Source organism: Acomys minous (genome assembly GCF_964271855.1).
Source record: "Acomys minous genome assembly, chromosome: 9".
NCBI classification, from domain to species: Eukaryota; Metazoa; Chordata; class Mammalia; order Rodentia; family Muridae; genus Acomys; species Acomys minous.
Window position 1 is genome coordinate 84,681,469 of NC_140490.1, and position 17,052 is coordinate 84,698,520.

The 17,052-nt window shown below is 39.9% G+C and overlaps 1 protein-coding gene across 1 annotated transcript in view; it reads left to right on the forward strand.

Moving 5' to 3' along the window:
* ADGRE1 (adhesion G protein-coupled receptor E1) overlaps positions 1 to 17,052 on the forward strand; it is a 90,059-nt gene that overhangs the window by 41,039 nt on the left and 31,968 nt on the right. The window contains exons 13-14 of the mRNA XM_084796281.1: positions 6,635 to 6,754; positions 9,486 to 9,670. Of these exons, the coding sequence (XP_084652407.1) occupies positions 6,635 to 6,754; positions 9,486 to 9,670 (305 nt within the window). The remainder of the gene's footprint in view (positions 1 to 6,634; positions 6,755 to 9,485; positions 9,671 to 17,052) is intronic.

The window sequence follows — 17,052 nt, forward strand, 5'->3', positions numbered from 1 at the left end:
TTGATGTGTTCTTGAATTTGGTTTGCAAGTATTTTATTGAGTATTTTTCCATCAATGTTCATAAGAGAAATTGGTTTGAAATTCTCTTTCTTTGTTGAGTCTATTCTGTAGGTATCAAGGTGACTATGGCCTCATAGAAGAGTTTGGTAATGTTCCTCTGTTTCTATTTTATGGAATAGTTTGAAAAGAATTGGTATTAACTCTTCTCTGAAGGTCAGGTGGAATTCTGTGCTGAATGCATCTGGTCCTGGGCTTTTTTTTTTTTTAAAGAGACTTTTGATGACTTCCTCTATTTCCTTAGGTGTGATAGAACTATTCAATTTGTTTACCTGATCTTTATTCAATTTCATAGTCTGTAGTTATCAAGAAAATTGTCCAGTTTGTTTAGGTTTTCAAATTTTGTGGCACATAGGCTTTTAAAGTAAGGCCTGATGATATTTTGGTTTTCCTCAGTTTCTGTCATTATGTCCCCCTTTTCATTTCTGATTTTGTTGATTTGAATACTTTCTCTCTGCCTTTTAGTTAGTTTGGTTAAAGGTTTGTCAATGTTGTTGATTTTCTTAAAGAACCAGCTCTTGGTTTTGTTGATTCTTTGAATTGTTTTCTTTGTTTCCAATTTATTGATTTCAGGCCTGAGTTTGATGATTTCCAGCTGTGTACTCCTCTTGGGTGTGTCTGCTTCTTTTTGTTCTAGAACTTTCAGATGTGCTGTTAAGTTGGTAGTAATGGATTTCTCCAGTTTCTTTATAAAGGCATTTAGTGCTATAAACTTTCTTCTTAGCACTGCTTTCACTGTGTCTCATAAATTTGGGTATGTTGTGTCTTCAGTTTCATTGAATTCTAGGAAGTTTTTAATTTCACCCCTTACCCATATGTCATTGAATATGAAGTTGTTCAGTTTCCAAGAGCTTGTAGGCGTTCTTTTCTTTCTTTTGTTGTTGAGTTACAGCTTTAATCCATAGTGGTCCGATAAGATGCAAGGAATTATTCCAATTTTCTTGTATCTTTTGAGGTTTGCTTTGTGACCAAGTATGTGGTCAGTTTTGGAGAAGGTTTCATGAGGTGCTGAATAGAAGATATATTCTTTTGTATCTAGGTGAAATGTTCTGTAAATACCAGTTAGGTCCATTTGTTTCATGATATCTATTAGTTTCCTTGTTTTTCCATTTAGTTTCTGTCTTGATGATCTGTCTATTGGGGACAGAGAGGTATTGAAGTCTCCCATTGTTAATGTATGGCATTTGATGTGTGATTCAAGCTTTAATAACATCTCTTTTATGAGTTTGAGTGCTTCTGCATTTGGAGTATAGATGATCAGAACTGAGACATCATCTTGGCATATTTTTATTTTGATGAGGGTGTAGTGACCTTCCCCATCTTTTTTGACTAGTTTTGGTTGAAAGTCTATTTCATGAGTACTAGAATGGCAACTCCAGCTTGCTTCTTGGGTATATTTGCTTGGAATGCAGTTTTCCAATCCTTTACTCTGAGGTAATGCCAATCTTTATTGCTGAGGTGTGTTTCTTGTGTGTGGCAGAATGATTGGTTCTGTTTTCACATCCATTCTGTCTGCCTGTGTCTTTTTACTAGTGGGTTGAGGCCATTAATGTTGATGTTAAGAGATATTAATGGACAGTGGTTGTTAGTTCCTTTTGTCTTGATGTTGGTGGTGATAGAGTGTGTGTGTTTCTGTGTTTTAGATTTGTGGATGTGGAGTTATTTATTTCCTGTGTTTTCCTGGGTGTAGTTAGCCTTCTTGAGTTGGAGTTTTCCTTCTAGTAGCTTCTGTAGGGATGGATTTGTGCTTAGGTACTGATTAAACTTGGTTTTGTCATGGGATACCTTGTTTTCTTCATCTACGGTGATTGAAAGTTTTGCTGGGTATAGTAGTCTGGATTGTCATCTGTGGTCTCTTAATATTTGCATGATTTCCATCCAGGTCCTTCAAGCTTTCATAGTCTCTGTTGAGAAGTCAGTTGTAATTTTGATGGGATTGCCTTTATATATGACTTGACCTTTTTCTCTTGAAGCTTTTAATACTCTTTCTTTTTTCTGTACATTTGATATTTTGATTTTTATGTGGCAGGAGGATTTTCTTTTCTGGTCAAATCTATTTGGAGTTCTGTAGGCTTCTTGTATGTTATGGGCATTTTTTTTCTTTAGGTTGGGGAAGTGTTCTTTTATGATTTTGTTGAAAATGTTTTCTGGGCCTTGGAGCTTTGAGTCTTACCCTTCTTCTATTACTATTATTCTTAGATTTGGTCTTTTTATAGTGTACCAGATTTCTTGGGTGTTTTGTGTATGGAACTTTTTAATTTTAACATTTTCTTTGATTGATGTATTGATAACTTTGATTGTATCTTCCACACTTGAGATTCTGTCTTTCATTTCTTGTATTTGGTTGGCATGGCTTGTGTCCATTATTCCTGTTCTCTTCCCTATGTTTTCCAACTCTAAGATTGCCTCAGCTTGTGTTTTCTTTGTTGCTTCTAACTACCTCTTTAGGTCTTGAATAATCGTATTCATTTCTTTCTCCCATTTGATTGAGTTTTCCTATAATTCTTTATAGGATTTATTTAATTCCTTTATCTGTTTGCATGTATTTCCCTGTAATTCTTTACAGGATTTATTCAATTCCTTCATCTCTTTGGATGTATTTTCCTGTAATTCTTTGAGTCATTTATTTTCCTCTTTCAAAGCATTTATGATTTTCATCATCTCAGATGTAAAGTCTTCTCCTTGTTCTTCATGGGTGTTCATATCTCCAGGGCTTTCTGTGTTAGGATAACTGGTTTCCTGTGTTGTTATATGGCTCTGAATTTTATTGCTTGTCTTCTTGCACTGTCCTCTAGGTATCTGGTTGTCTCTGGTGTTAGCAGGCCTGGAGGTTCCTCCAATGAGGCTGCCATCTATGTCCCACACTGTACAGGCAGGTTGGGAGCAAGTAAAGACAGCTCCAATCCTAAGGTTGTTTTCTAGGGCTCCCCAGAGGCCTCCTCAGGATATTGGACAGTGGATATTAGAGCCTGCACCCAGTTTAGGTCAGCTAGGTTCCCTGACTGTATCCCAGTTGGGTCTGGCAAGAGTGGACTGATATTTTTCCAAGTCCAAAGTTTCTCAGGTGCCCTATAATCCTTTTTGAGATGGCAGGGCTCTGCTCTGTCTATCTACTGTGTTTGAGATGGGCTAGTTCAGTAAGCTGCTGGCCAGTGGAGAGAGATTGGAGCCCAAAGCTTCTCACGAAACAGCAGCTAATATGGGGTGTGGCCTGCACAGGTCTCTGCTCTGTGACCTAGATGAATTAGGTCAATAGTCTGTAGGTGGGCGGGGTGAGATCAGAGTCAGAGGCTGCTAGCAGGACAACAGCTAATGAGGATTGTGGCCTGAACAGGTCTCTGCTCAGCCTGTTTGCTTTGTGTCTTAGCTTTGTCTGAGCAGTATGCTTCAGGTGGGTGGGCAGAGACAGACCATGGCCTGAAGTTGCTCATAGGATGATGGCTAATGTGGATTGTGGCTGGTGCCTGGATTCAGCTCTGCCCTCCACAGGCCCTCTTGAGATGGCAGGGTTATGCTTATATGCTTATATACCCAGCTAGGATAGGCTGGAAAGTAGCTGGGGGGAGGGCTATGAGGGATCAAAGCTCAAAGGTGTTTGGGTGCTGGTCACTCTTTCTCAGGAATCAACTAATGTGGATTGTGTCTGGTGCCAGGATTCAGCTCTGCCTGTCCACCGCTCCCTGTCTCAGATCCTGCAAGCAGTAGACAGGCGGTGATAGTCCTAAGCTACATGGATAACCCACAGTCCTTCCCAAAATTGTGGCTAATGTTGACTGTCCCTGAGGAATTTTTCTGTGGGTTAGCTGGGTGGTCAGGGGTTGGACCCATCCATGCCCCACACAATGCTGATTTCACCTGGGAATCAGCAGCACTGGTATTTTGTAGCCCTCAGTTTGGTCTTTAGGTCACTGTGCAGCCCTGGTTTTCCTACTAATTTGACACAGTGTGTGATCAATGCTGCCATCTTGGATCAGCACCGAAAGACAGATTTTCAAGAGTGACTCATAGTTGGATTCTCACAGCTGTCCACATACATTCAAAACCTCTAATTCATAGCAAAGCAGGTCTAATATTAGTGACATTTACAATTTATCAGTTACTTGGTCAAGATCAGACATGACATGAAGAATGTGTCATTAATTCATTCAACAAACATTTGTAGTTTGTCTATTATATAATTTAAGATATGATTCTTATTTTCTTATTTATATATCTTCAGTTTTTCCTTCTGAGATGACAGTTGGATTGTACTTCTTGAGTTGGCTTTAGGAAGGCGTTTGTGACTATCTTAGATCATTTCTAGAACATTCTTTTCCTTCCACTTAGTGACTGAACATCTCTGGACCTCAGCTACTCCACCTGCTTGAGTCTTAGAATTAAGGCAATGAAGAGCAGGGTATAAATCAATTCATGAAGGAAACAGGCATTATTTAGAAATACATGCTATTTTTAATCCAGAAAGATTCAAGACTGTTTTTACTACAGCATAGATTCTTCCTTGACTGATATATGCTTTGCACTTGGGGATATTGGGTGACACTGATATTTGCATGCAATTCTCATTCCAGTTAATAGTTCTTGTGCAAATGTTTTTATTTCCTCAGATGAGGGGGATGAGATGAGAGCCATATAAATCCATGGCTTAGGCTGAGCCCAGAGCTTCTCTATCTATCTCTAGGCCTAGGCCTGTAAGCTTCTAGCCTCTGTACAATCTAATATTCTGAAAGCCTCAACTGAAAGCCCTAGGCATGTGTCTGGGGCAGGAATGGTGTTTGACTCACTCTAGCAATGGTATTGACTACTGATAACATTGGTATGTCAATCAGCTTTCTGTTTCTGTAACAAATTCCTAAGATAAGTCAACTTTTAAAGTGGAAATGTTTTATTATAGTTTATGCTTTCAGATGTTTCAACCATGGTTGGTTGGGCTCCATTGCTTTGGGCCTGTGGAGATACAGCACATTATGGCATGGGTGTGGGTTGAAGAGGCATCTTACCTCATGGTTATAGGGGGTGAGTGAGATCAAGAATGATAGAGGAAGTGCAAGAGAGATAGCCCTTGAAAGAGATGCCATCAAAGACCTGACTTTGTCCCAAGCTCACATCTTACAATTTCCACCACTTATTACTGGTTTCTCAAGTGGGGAGCCAAGCATTTAATACAAGGACTCTTAGGAGAAATTCTACATTCAAGCTATAGCAGTTGAACTCTATTGCTCTTAGTGCATTCTCTTAAAATGTGAAAGCCCCTCCCCCCCCTCTCTCTCTCACACACACACACCTCCCTTCCCCATATCCATGCATGTATCGGTATGGATGTGTATGTGTGCATGCATGTGGAGGCAAGAAGCCATGCTAGGCTTTAATTTCCTCTCAGGTGCTATCCACTTGTTTCTTTGCAGCAAGGTCTCTCATTGTTATAGAACTCACTCCAGTGCTTAAGATGTCCAATAATTCCCAGTGCTGGGATTGTAAGTGTGTACCAACATTCCTGTATTTCTTTTATGTGTGGGTTCTGGGACTGGAGCCCAGGTTTCCATGTTTGCAAGGTGAGCACTTTGCCTACTGAGCTACAATCCCAGCTGGGAAAGCTCACTTCTGAGGCTGCAGCTAGGCTTCTCATTGTTTTGTGACAAGGTCTGTAAAACACATCCTAGTGAACTGACCTGTGATGTTTAAACTCACCGAGAAGCCAATTTGGAGATGGCACAAGCCCCCCCTTCAGAGCCAAACATGTTCGTCTTAGAGTGCCCTCCAGGACCCCTTGTCCAGGGTTGGCATGTTCCCCCAACTCTGTGAGAAGGGGAAAGGACACAAGAATGGAAATACCATGGTTTTAGAACAGAAAGAGTTATTGCTACAATGGAAACACTGTTTCTTAAATATGATTGGGAGGCAAAGCACTCCCAGGCACCTTCCAAGGTGAAAGACTCAACTACTGTTCACTTGTGACATAAAGGTGTCTGTGGTGGAAATGGCCAGTGGATAGTCTCAGCCAGGAGAAAATATTCTCCATGCTATCTTCTACTGTTCAGGACTACAGTTAACTTATTCTCAGGCCTCCTGCTAATGGTGAAGGTTTCCAATTTGGTCTCTACTATGTGTCTGCTCATTGTCATATTATTTTATGCCTGATTTATGTACACTCAATAAACTAACTTGCTTAACCAAAATCACAGCTATGGTAGATTGTTCTCCATGTAGAACACTCCTGTCGTCTATCAAGACTTAAGAGTTTCCTCATGATGAACTGGCTTTTCATTATTCTCTTGCTTTTGACTAAGATTAGTGCATTTTTTCTTTTTTAAAAATACACTTTTTATGATTTTAAATTATGTATTTCTCTGTGGGTATAAACATATGAGTGTAGGCACCTGTGGAAGCCAGAAGAGGGCACTGGATCCCCCAGTGGTTGTGAGTCATCTGATACGGGAACTGAAGTTCGGTCTCCTGCAAGAGCATCAAGTGTTCTTAACCACTGAATCAGCCCCTGTGCATCTTTCTTGGAAACAAACCAAATTCAAGCTAGCTGTACTTTCTGAGTGCCTTAATGAAAACAGCCCTCTCTTTCTTTCAGATATTGAAAGCAAAGTCATCACTGAAGAATGCAACATGGAGAATGTATACTTTAACTTGAAAGCCAGGGGAGACGAGATGGATGTTGACTGTTCCATTATCCAGGAATCAGAAACCACAGGTACAGAGCCACCCTGAGTGTCAGCCCACTGGCTTTACTGCTCAACTATAGTCTTGCAAGGTAGTTGTGGGTGGTGGAGAACTGATGAAAGTAGAGGTATGAATGACCCACACACTCAGACTTTTCCATGTGCTAGAGATGTGAAAAACTAAAAAGCAAACATTAAAAGCACAACACTGGAGCACAGTGCAGTGACAAGTGGGATGTGGTCACCAGCTATGTGTGACTGTTGAGCTCTTGATTTGTGATGAGCCCTCCACCTGGCCCATTCTATTGTGAGGCTTTCCACTGAGTTATAAAATTTGATTTATTGAGCTCGTTTTTACAATTTTAATGTGATGCTGCCAACATTTCTATCTCTTTAGTGAACAAGTCTCTTGTGATCAGTTTGTATTCTTTATTTTATCCAGCTATTAATTTGTATCCTCTTCAGATTCACTGAGTTTCACCATGTTCTCTTTAGTTTTTAAGATTACACATTGTTTTAAATTTCATTTTATTAACTTACTTTATTGTTTGAGATTTTCATGCATCTATACAATGCATTTTGATAAAATCTGCACATCATCTTTTCTCTCCAATTTCTTCCCTGTCTCCTATAGTTTTCCCCTCTCAACTATGTGTGTTTTTAAAAACTCACAGAGTTCATTTCATGCTTCCTGTAAGTGCCAGGATGTAGGTTTATCTACTGGAGATGGTTTTCTTCTCAGGGAGCACATCCCAGAAGACAATGGCTCTCCAGTAACCATCAATTACCAACAGCTCCTCAGATAGGGGTGGGACTTCATGAACTTTTCTACATCTATCTGTGTTGAGATTTGAGTCTGGCTTGGCTTTATGCATGTAGTATAGTTGCTGGGAGAGTTCATGTGCAACAGCTGTGTCGTGTCTGGCAAATGCTGCTTTTCTGTGTATGTTCATTCCATCTGCCCCTATAATCTTTTGTCCCTTCTCATAGGTTGATTCCTGAGCTTTGAGGGTAGGGAGATGATATCAATGTCCCAATTAGAGCTGAGTTTTGATGTTTTCATCCTTTTGCACTCTTTGTTTGGGATTTCACCTTCATTGTTGTCTGTCATTTTGGAGTTGATTTTTGGACTAGCTATGTTGCCTTGAGTTTTTCCATCTTTCAAGTATTACCAAATTGGTATTTACATATTTAGGATTAGGTCATCATAACAAGGCTAAGCAAGCAAATAAAAGACAGACAGACAGACAGATATATAGACAGAGAGCAAACATCAGATCAGGAGCTTAAAAGACCCAGCAGAAATCAACTTGGGACACCCCACTGACCTCAGTTGAGGCTTGCAAGTGAAAGAACAAATAACAACATCTACAAATGACATAATCAAACTGAATGTTCACAACATCAGGAAGGAACTGACTAAGGACATTGAGGCAGACAGCTGGGTTCCTGACCGAGCTCTCTCCTCTTGGCTGAGCTTTCTATGGCTGAACTTTTGGCTTCTCTTTTCCACCACAGACACTTCCATATCATGGGATAAACACAGTAACCTCTGCTGAAAAATACACACATTTAAATAAATGAAAAAAAATTAGAGAAAAGAGAAAAAAGAAAATAGAAATGCAGAATTAAGGATCTTAGCAGATCAGGGCACCTGTCATCAAGCCTGACCATCTGAGTTCAATCTCCAGGACCTATAAGGTAGAAGGAGAGAGCTGATTACCATGTATTATCCTCTGACTTCCACACATGCACAATGATCTGCTCACAAGTGTACTACCACTGTAACAAAACATTAAGAGATAAGGGGATTAAGTAAAATAGAAATAAAAATCTAACTATATAATAACAGGAAGAGTGGTTAGTGGGACTGCCTTGTCTCTGAGATGCCCTTGCCTGTGTGGGATGCAGCTTTAGGCTTCCCTGCTTCACTGTGTGGGGACTGTATGGAATTTAGGTCTTCAGGCTTGGTGACAAAGACTTTCCCATGATGAGTCATCTTTGTAGCCCCAGGTGTCTTTGCAATGGCTCTGTATGTGATTCTGTGACTTCTAAGTTACTTTGGTCAATGGTGTCATTTGCATACAGTTTATTGTGTGTGATGCTAGGCAGTGACCATGACCCCTCACACACACCATGCAAGTTTTCTACTGCTGAGTACCCATCCCTATCACGCTTAAGCTTAAGAATACTTTAAAACTTAAGAAAAACCATGAGGTCTGTTTTACTTCTTGGAAATGACCTCCCTTGGGTGCAATGGTATGGGGGTTACATGAGCTGCACTGTTCATATGAGGGATGTGTGAGGAGTGTGGACAGGTGAAAATATGCACTTTTTTGCCCCTAAGTTAGCACAGATTGGCTGGCATTTCTAGTGCCTTCTTTGAGATGGCTTCAGGAAACACATGGGTGTTTGGGTTATTAGACTTGTTGAAGTTTCTTGATTCTCAGAGAGGAAGAAGAGCAGGCTGGATTCAGGGTGGGGTTCCCTTCCTTTCCCAGGTTTCCGTGGTCTTCCAACCCTGTCTAAGCCAAATCTGAAGTTCTCTGGTATTTCAGTCCTTAGAATAAAATCAGGGAAAGCATGTGTATGAACACATCACATGTGTTACCTGTGTGTACACATGTTGTCTGTGTTCACATGTTGCCTGTGTACATGTATTGCTTGTGTGTATCTACCTTGCCTGTGTGCATATGTGCAATTTATAATATCCATGGAACTAACAATTCTCTTTCTTTTTGTTTTTATTTTGGGGACATACAGAGACCCAAGGAGTTGCTTTTGTCTCCTTTGCACACATGGAATCGGTTTTAGATAAACAGTTCTTTGAAGGTGGTCAGGCTTTCAGGAAGCTGAAGATGAATTCCCGTGTTGTTGGTGGCATCATGACTGGAGAGAAGAAGGAGGGTTTCTCCAAGCCTGTTGTGTATACTCTCCAGCACATCCAGGTTTGTGTGGTGTCCTCTGAGACCCTTGGCTGTTTACTGAGGAGTTCTACCACCTCAGCTGCTATGCCCCCACTTAAGAAACAATTGACTATTTTGTTTTTTGTTTTCAAATGATCACAGATCTGGGTGAAAGAAACAGATTCCCATTTATCCTTTACTAAGAGAGATCCTGTGTGCCCTTTTTTAAGTTTCCTCAGTGGTGACATATTACAACCTATGATGAAGCAAGTGTTCATGCTTGTGTGTACGTATTTGTGCTGGTGTGCATGCATACACGTGCTTGTGTGTGTATGTGTGTGCACGTGGCAGCTAAAGATCAATGTTGGATGTCTTTATCATTCTTACCATTTAAAAACAAGACTTATATTTTCCATTAGTTTATTTATTCACTTTACATCCTGATTAAAGCCACCTCCCTCTTCTCACTCCTCTTCTCCTCAGAGAATGGAAGACCCCACCCCCTCACCATGAGTACTAACCTGTCCTGACACATCAAATCTCAGCAGGACTAGGTGCATCTTCTTCCACTGAGGCCAGACAAAGCATCCCTGCTAGGGGAAAGGGATCCAAAAACAGGCAAGGGAAACAAAGATAGCACCTGCTCCAAGTTAGGGGACCCACATGATGACCAAGTGCACATCTGTTACATATGGGTAGGGAGCCTAGGTCCAGCTCATGCATGCTCTTTGGTTGGTGGTTCAGTCTCTGTGAGTTCCCCTGGGCCCAGGTTATTTGACATTTTAGGCCTTCTTGTGGTGTCCTCGATCCCCCCAGCTTCCTCAGTCCTTAACACCACACTTCCACAAGACTCCCTGAGCTCCCCCTAATGTTTACCTGTGTGTCACTGCATTTGTTTACATTAGCTGCTGGATTAGAAGCTCTCAGAGACATTAGAAGCCTCTCAGAAGACAGTTATGCTAAGTTTCTGTATGCAAGAATATATGAGTATTATTAACAGTGTCAGAGGTTGGCTTTCTTCTATGCAATAGGTCTCAAGTTGGGCCAGTCATTGGTTGACCACTCTCTCAACCTCTGTTCCATCTTTATCCCTGCGCATCTTGTAGGCAGGACAACTTTTGGGTCAAATGTATTATCAGCGGGCTGGTGTCCCACTCTCTCTACTGGAAGTCCTACCTGGCTATAGGAGGTGTCCACTTCAGGCTCCATATCTTCCATGGCTAGGAGTCTCAGGTAGGGTCACCTCCATAGACTCCCAGGAGCCTCCCTTATCCCAGGTCTCCAGCTTCTCTCAGAGATGCCCCCTCCATTTATTTCTATTTTCTCTACCAGTACTCCCCCAAGCTCTCCCTAAACCTGATTCCCACCCCTGTCACTCTCCTCACCCCCTCTCCTATTTTCTAACCTCTCTCTATCTACGTCAGATGTCTATTTTATTTCTTTTTCTGAGTGATATTCAAGAATCTTCCCTTGGACCCTTTTTGTTACTTGGCATCTTTGGGTCTGTGGATTGTAGCCTGGTTATCCTCACTCTATAAGTGAGTACGTACCATACATGTCTTTCTGGATGTGAATTACCTCACTGAGGGTGATCTTTTCTAGTTACATCTGTTTGCCTGCAAATGTCATTATGTCATTGTTTTTAATAGCTGAGTAACATTCCATTGTGCAAATGTACTACCATATTTTCTTTATATATTGTTTGATTGAGGAACATCTAGGTTGTTTCCACGTTCTGGCTATTATTATGAATAAAGCTGCTATGAACATAGTTGAGCAAGTTGTGGTATGGAGGAGCATCTTTAGGATATATGCCCAGGAGTAGTATAGCTGGGTTTTGAGGTAGAATTTTTTTCCAAATATCTGAGAAACTGCCAGGTTGAATTCCACAGTGTTTGTACAAGTTTACACTCCCATCAACAGTGGAGGAATGCTCTCCTTGCACCACATCCTTGTCAGCATTTGCTGTCACTTGAACTTTTGATCTTAGCCATTCTGATGGGTGTAAGATAGAATCTCAGAGTTGTTTTGATTTGAATTTCCCTGATGACTAAGGATGTTGAACATTTTTTTAAAAAAAAGTGATTCTCAGCCATTAGAGGTTCCTCTGTTGAGAATTCTCTGTTTAGCTCTGTACCTTATTTTTTACTTGGGCTACTTGGTTTCTTGGTGTTTAATTTCTTGAATTCTTTATATATTTTGAATGTTAGCCCTCTATCAGATGGAGGGTTGGTAGAGATATTTTTCCATTCTGTAGGCTGCTGATTTGTCCTATTGATGGTGTCTTGTTCTTTACAGAAGCTTTTCAATTTCACGTGGTCCCATTTATTAATTGTTAATCTTAGTGCCTTAGATGTTGGTTTTCTGTTCAGGAAATTTTCTCCTGTTTTAGATTTAGTTTACCCTTTTAATTTAGTGTATCTTACTTTATATTGATATCCCTGATCTACTGGGACTTGAGTTTTGTGCTGGATGATAGATATTGATCTATTTGCATCTATTGATGATAGATGATCATATCATCTACTGATGATAGGTATGGATCTCTTCTACATGCATACATCCAGTTATACCGGCACCATTTGTTGATGATGCTTTCTTTTTTTCATAGTATGGTTTTGGCTTTTTTGTCAAAAATTAAGTGTCCACAGGTGTGTGGGTTTATTATGGGTCTTTGATTTGATTTAGTTGATCTACCTGTCTGTTCTTATGCTAATGCCATGTGGTTTTAATTACTATTGCTCTGTAGTACAGTTTGAAATTAGAGATTTATACCCCCCCAGAAGTTCTTTTATTGTACTGAGTTGTTTTAGCTATCCTGGTTTTTTTTCATATGAATTTGAATATTGTGATTTCAAGGTCTATAAAGAATTGTGTTAGATTTTGATGCCATTTTATTGAATCTGTAGCTTGCTCTTGGTAAGATGGACATTTTTATTATGTTATTCTTTTTTTCCAAGATATATATTATTTTATTAATTTGTTCTTGTTACATCTCAATGGTTATCCCATCCCTTGTATCCTCCCATTCTTCCCTCCCTCCCATTTTCCCCTTATTCCCCTCCCCTATGACAATTCCTGAGGGGGATTTCCTCCCCCTGTATATGCTCATAGGATATCAAGTCTCTTCTTGGTAACCTGCTGTCCTTCCTCTGAGTGCCACCAGGTCTCCCCTTCCAGGGAAAATGGTCAAATATGAGGCACCAGAGTACGTGAGAAAGTCATATCCCACTCTCTACTCTACTGTGGAGAATGTTCTGACCATTGGCTAGATCTGGGTAGGGGTTTAAAGTTTACTTCCTGCATTGTCCGTGGCTGGTGCCTTAGTTTGAGCGGGACCCCTGGGCCCAAATCTGCCTATCATAATGTTCTACTTGTAGGTTTCTAGGACTCTCTGGATCCTTCTACTTTGCCATTCTCCCATGCTTGTCTCATCTAGAGTCCCAATAAAATGTCCTCCCCACTGTCCCAGTTTCCTGGTACTTGAAGGCTTTCATGGGACATGCCCCTTGGGCTAATATGCAGATATAAGTGAGTATCTACCATTTGAGTCTTTCTGCTTCTGGCTTAACTCACTCATTATGATCATTTCTAGCTCAATCCATTTATCCACAAATTTCGGGAATTCCTTGTTTTTAATAGCTGAGTAATATTCCATAGTGTATATGTACCACAGTTTCTTTATCCATTCTTCTACTGATGGACACTTAGCCTCTTTCCATGTTCTGGCTATTATGAATAAGGCTGCTATGAACATGGTTGAGCAAATGTTCTTGTTGTGTGCTGGATCATCTTCTGGGTATATTCCAAGGAGTGGAATAGCTGGGTCTTGAAGAAGCCCTATTCCCATTTTTCTGAGATAGCACCAGATAGATTTCTAAAGTAGCTGTACTAGTTTGCATTCCCATCAGCAATGAAGGAGTGTTCCTCTCTCCCCACATCCTTGCCAGCATGTGGTGTCACTTGAAATTTTGATCTTAGCCATTCTGATGGGTGTAAGATGGAATCTCAGAGTTATTTTGATTTGCATTTCCCTGATGATTAAGGAGGTTGAGCATTTCTTTAAGTGTTTCTCAGCCATTTGGTATTCTTCTGTTGAGAATTCTCTGTTTAGTTCCAAGCCCCATTTCTCAATTGGGTTATTTGGTTTGGTGGTGTTTAATTTCTTGAGTTCTTTATATATTTTGCACATTAGACCTTTGTCAGATGTAGTGTTGGTGAAGATCTTTTCCCAGTCTGTAGGCTGTCGCTTTGTTCTCTTGACAGTGTCTCCTGCCTTACAGAAGCTTCTCAGCCTCATGAGGTCCCATTTATTAATTGTTGGCATTAAGGCCTGGGCTGTTGGTGTTCTGTTCAGGAAGTTGTCTCCTGTGCCAATATGTTCCAGGCTCTTCCCCACTTTTTCTTCTAAGTGACTTAGTATCTCTGGTTTTATGTTGAGGTCTTTAATCCACTTGGATTTGAGTTTTGTACAAGGTGACAAATATGGGTCCAGTTGCATTTTTTTACACATAGACATCCAGTTAGACCAGCACCATTTGTTGAAGATGCTATCCTTTTTCCATCGAATGGATTTGGCTTCTTTGTCGAAAATCAAGTGACCATATGTGTGTGGGTTCATATCTGGGTCTTCGATTCGATTCCACTGATCAACCAGCCTGTTGCTGTGCCAGTACCATGCTATTTTTATTACTATTGCTTTATAGTACAGTTTGAGATCAGGTATGGAGATTCCTGTGGATCACCTTTTATTGTACAAGATTGTTTTAGCTATCCTGGGTTTTTTGTTTTTCCATATGAAGTTCAGAATTGAACTTTCAATGTCTTTAAAAAATTGTGTTGGTATTTTGATAGGGATTGCACTGAATCTGTAGATTGCTTTTGGTAGGATGGTCATTTTTACTGTGTTAATTCTCCTGATCCATGAGCACGGAAGATCATTCCATCTTCTCATGTCATCTCCAATCTCTTTCTTCAGAGTTTTGAAATTTTTTTCAAACAAGTCCTTCACTTGCTTAGTTAGAGTAACTCTTAAGTATTTTATATTGCTTGTGGCTAATGTGAAGGGTGTAGCTTTCCTGATTTCTTCCTCTGCAAGCTTGTCATTTGTGTATAGGAAGGCTACAGACTTTTTTGAGTTAATTTTGTGCCCAGCCAATTTGCTGAAGGTGTTTATCAGCTGTAGGAGTTCTCTGGTGGAATTTTGAGGGTCACTTATGTACACTATCATATCATCTGCAAATAGGGATAATTTGACTTCCTCCTTTCCCATTTGGATACCCTTGATCTCCTTTTGTTGTCTTATTGCTCTGGCTAGAACTTCAAGTACTATATTGAAGAGATATGGAGAGAGTAGGCAGCCTTGCCTTGTTCCCGATTTTAGAGGAATTTCCTTGAGTATCTCAACATTTACTTTGATTTTGGCTATTGGCTTGCTGTGTATAGCCTTTATCATGTTGAGGAAAGTGCTTTGTATCCCTGATCTCTCTAAAACTTTAAACATGAATGGGTGTTGGATTTTATCAAATGCTTTCTCTGCATCCAAAGAGATGATCATGTGGTTTTTTATTTTCAGTTTGTTTATATGGTGGATTACATTGATGGATTTCCGTATATTATACCATCCCTGCATGCCTGGAATGAAGCCTACTTGGTCATGATGAATGATATCTTTGATGTGTTCTTGTATTCGTTTTGCAAGTATTTTATTTAGTATTTTTGCATCGATGTTCATCAGAGAAATTGGTCTGAAATTCTCTTTCTTTGTTGAGTCTTTGTGAGGGTTAGGTATCAATGAGACTATGGCCTCATAGAATGAGTTCGGTAATGTTCCAATCCCTTTCTATCTTTTGGAGTAGCTTGAAGAGTATCGGTATTAGCTCGCCCTTGAAGGTCTGGTAGAATTCTGCACTGAAACCATCTGGCCCTGGGCTTTTTTGGTTGGGAGACTATCAATGATTACTTCAATTTCTGTAGGGGAAATGGGACTATTTAGCTTGTTTATCTGTTCTTCACTCAATTTTGGCAAGTGAAATTGATCAAGAAAATCGTCCATTTCCCTTAGATTTTCAAGTTGTGTGGCATATATGCCTTCGAAGTAGGATCTTATGATTCTTTGTATTTCTTCAATGTCTGTTGTTATGTCTCCCTTTTCATTTCTGATTTTGTTGATTTCAATACTGTCTCTCTGCCTTTTAGTTAGTTTGGCTAATGGTCTGTCTATCTTGTTGACTTTCTCAAAGAACCAGCTCTTGGTTTTGTTGATTCTTTGGACCATTTTCTTAGTTTCTAATTTGTTAATTTCACCCCTGAGTTTGATTATTTCCAGACGTCTACTCCTTTTGGGTGTTTCTGCTTCCTTTTTTTTCTAGGGCTTCCAGTTGTGTCATTAAGGTGCTTATGTGCGATGCTTCCAATTTCTTTTTAAAGGCACTTAGTGCTATGAATTTTCCTCTTAGCACTGCTTTCAATGTATCCCACAAATTTGGGTATGTTGTTCCTTCATTTTCATTGAATTTCAGAAACTCCTTGATTTCTTTCTTTATTTCTTCCCTGACCCAGGTGTCATTTAGCAGAGAGTTGTTTAGTTTCCACATACGTGTAGGCTTTTTGTTATTTCTGTTGTTGTTGAATTGCAGCCTAAGCCCATGATGATCTGATAGGATACAAGGTATTATTTCAATCCTCTTGTATCTGTTGAGGCTTTCTTTGTGACCTAGGATGTGATCAATTTTGGAGAAGGTTCCATGGGGTGCAGAGAAGATGGTATATTCTTTGTTGTCTTGGTGAAAGGTTTTATAGATATCTGTTTGATCCATTTGACCCATGACATTGGTTAATGATGTTATTTCTCGGCTTAGTTTCTGTTTCAATGTCTTGTCCTTCAGTGAGAGTGGGGTGTTGAAGTCTCCCACTATTATTGTGTGGGGATCGATGTGTGGTTTAAGCCTTTTAGCAGATCTTTTACAAATGTGGGTGCCCTCGTATTGGGAGCATAGATGTTCAGAATTGTGATATCATGTTGGTTGACTTTACCTTTCTCGAGTATGAAGTGTCTGTCCTCATCCCCTTTGACTAATTTTGGTTGAAAGTCTATTTTGTTCAATATTAAAATGGCCATGCCTGCTTGCTTCTTGTGACCATTTGCTTGGAATATTTTTTCCAACCTTTTATCCTGAGGTAATGCCTATCGTTATGGGTGAGATGTGTTTCTTGAATGCAGAAGAATGTTGGATCTTATTTATGCACCCATTCAGTTAGTTTGTGTTTTTTTTTTATTGGAGAATTGAGGCCATTGATGTTGAGAGACATTAATGACCAGTGACTGTTAAGAGTCTTAATTTTGCTGTTGATTCCAGTTGAGCGTTTGTGTAGTTGTATTTTTGCCATGGTATAGTTATCTATTTCCTGAGTAGTTTTGGTTG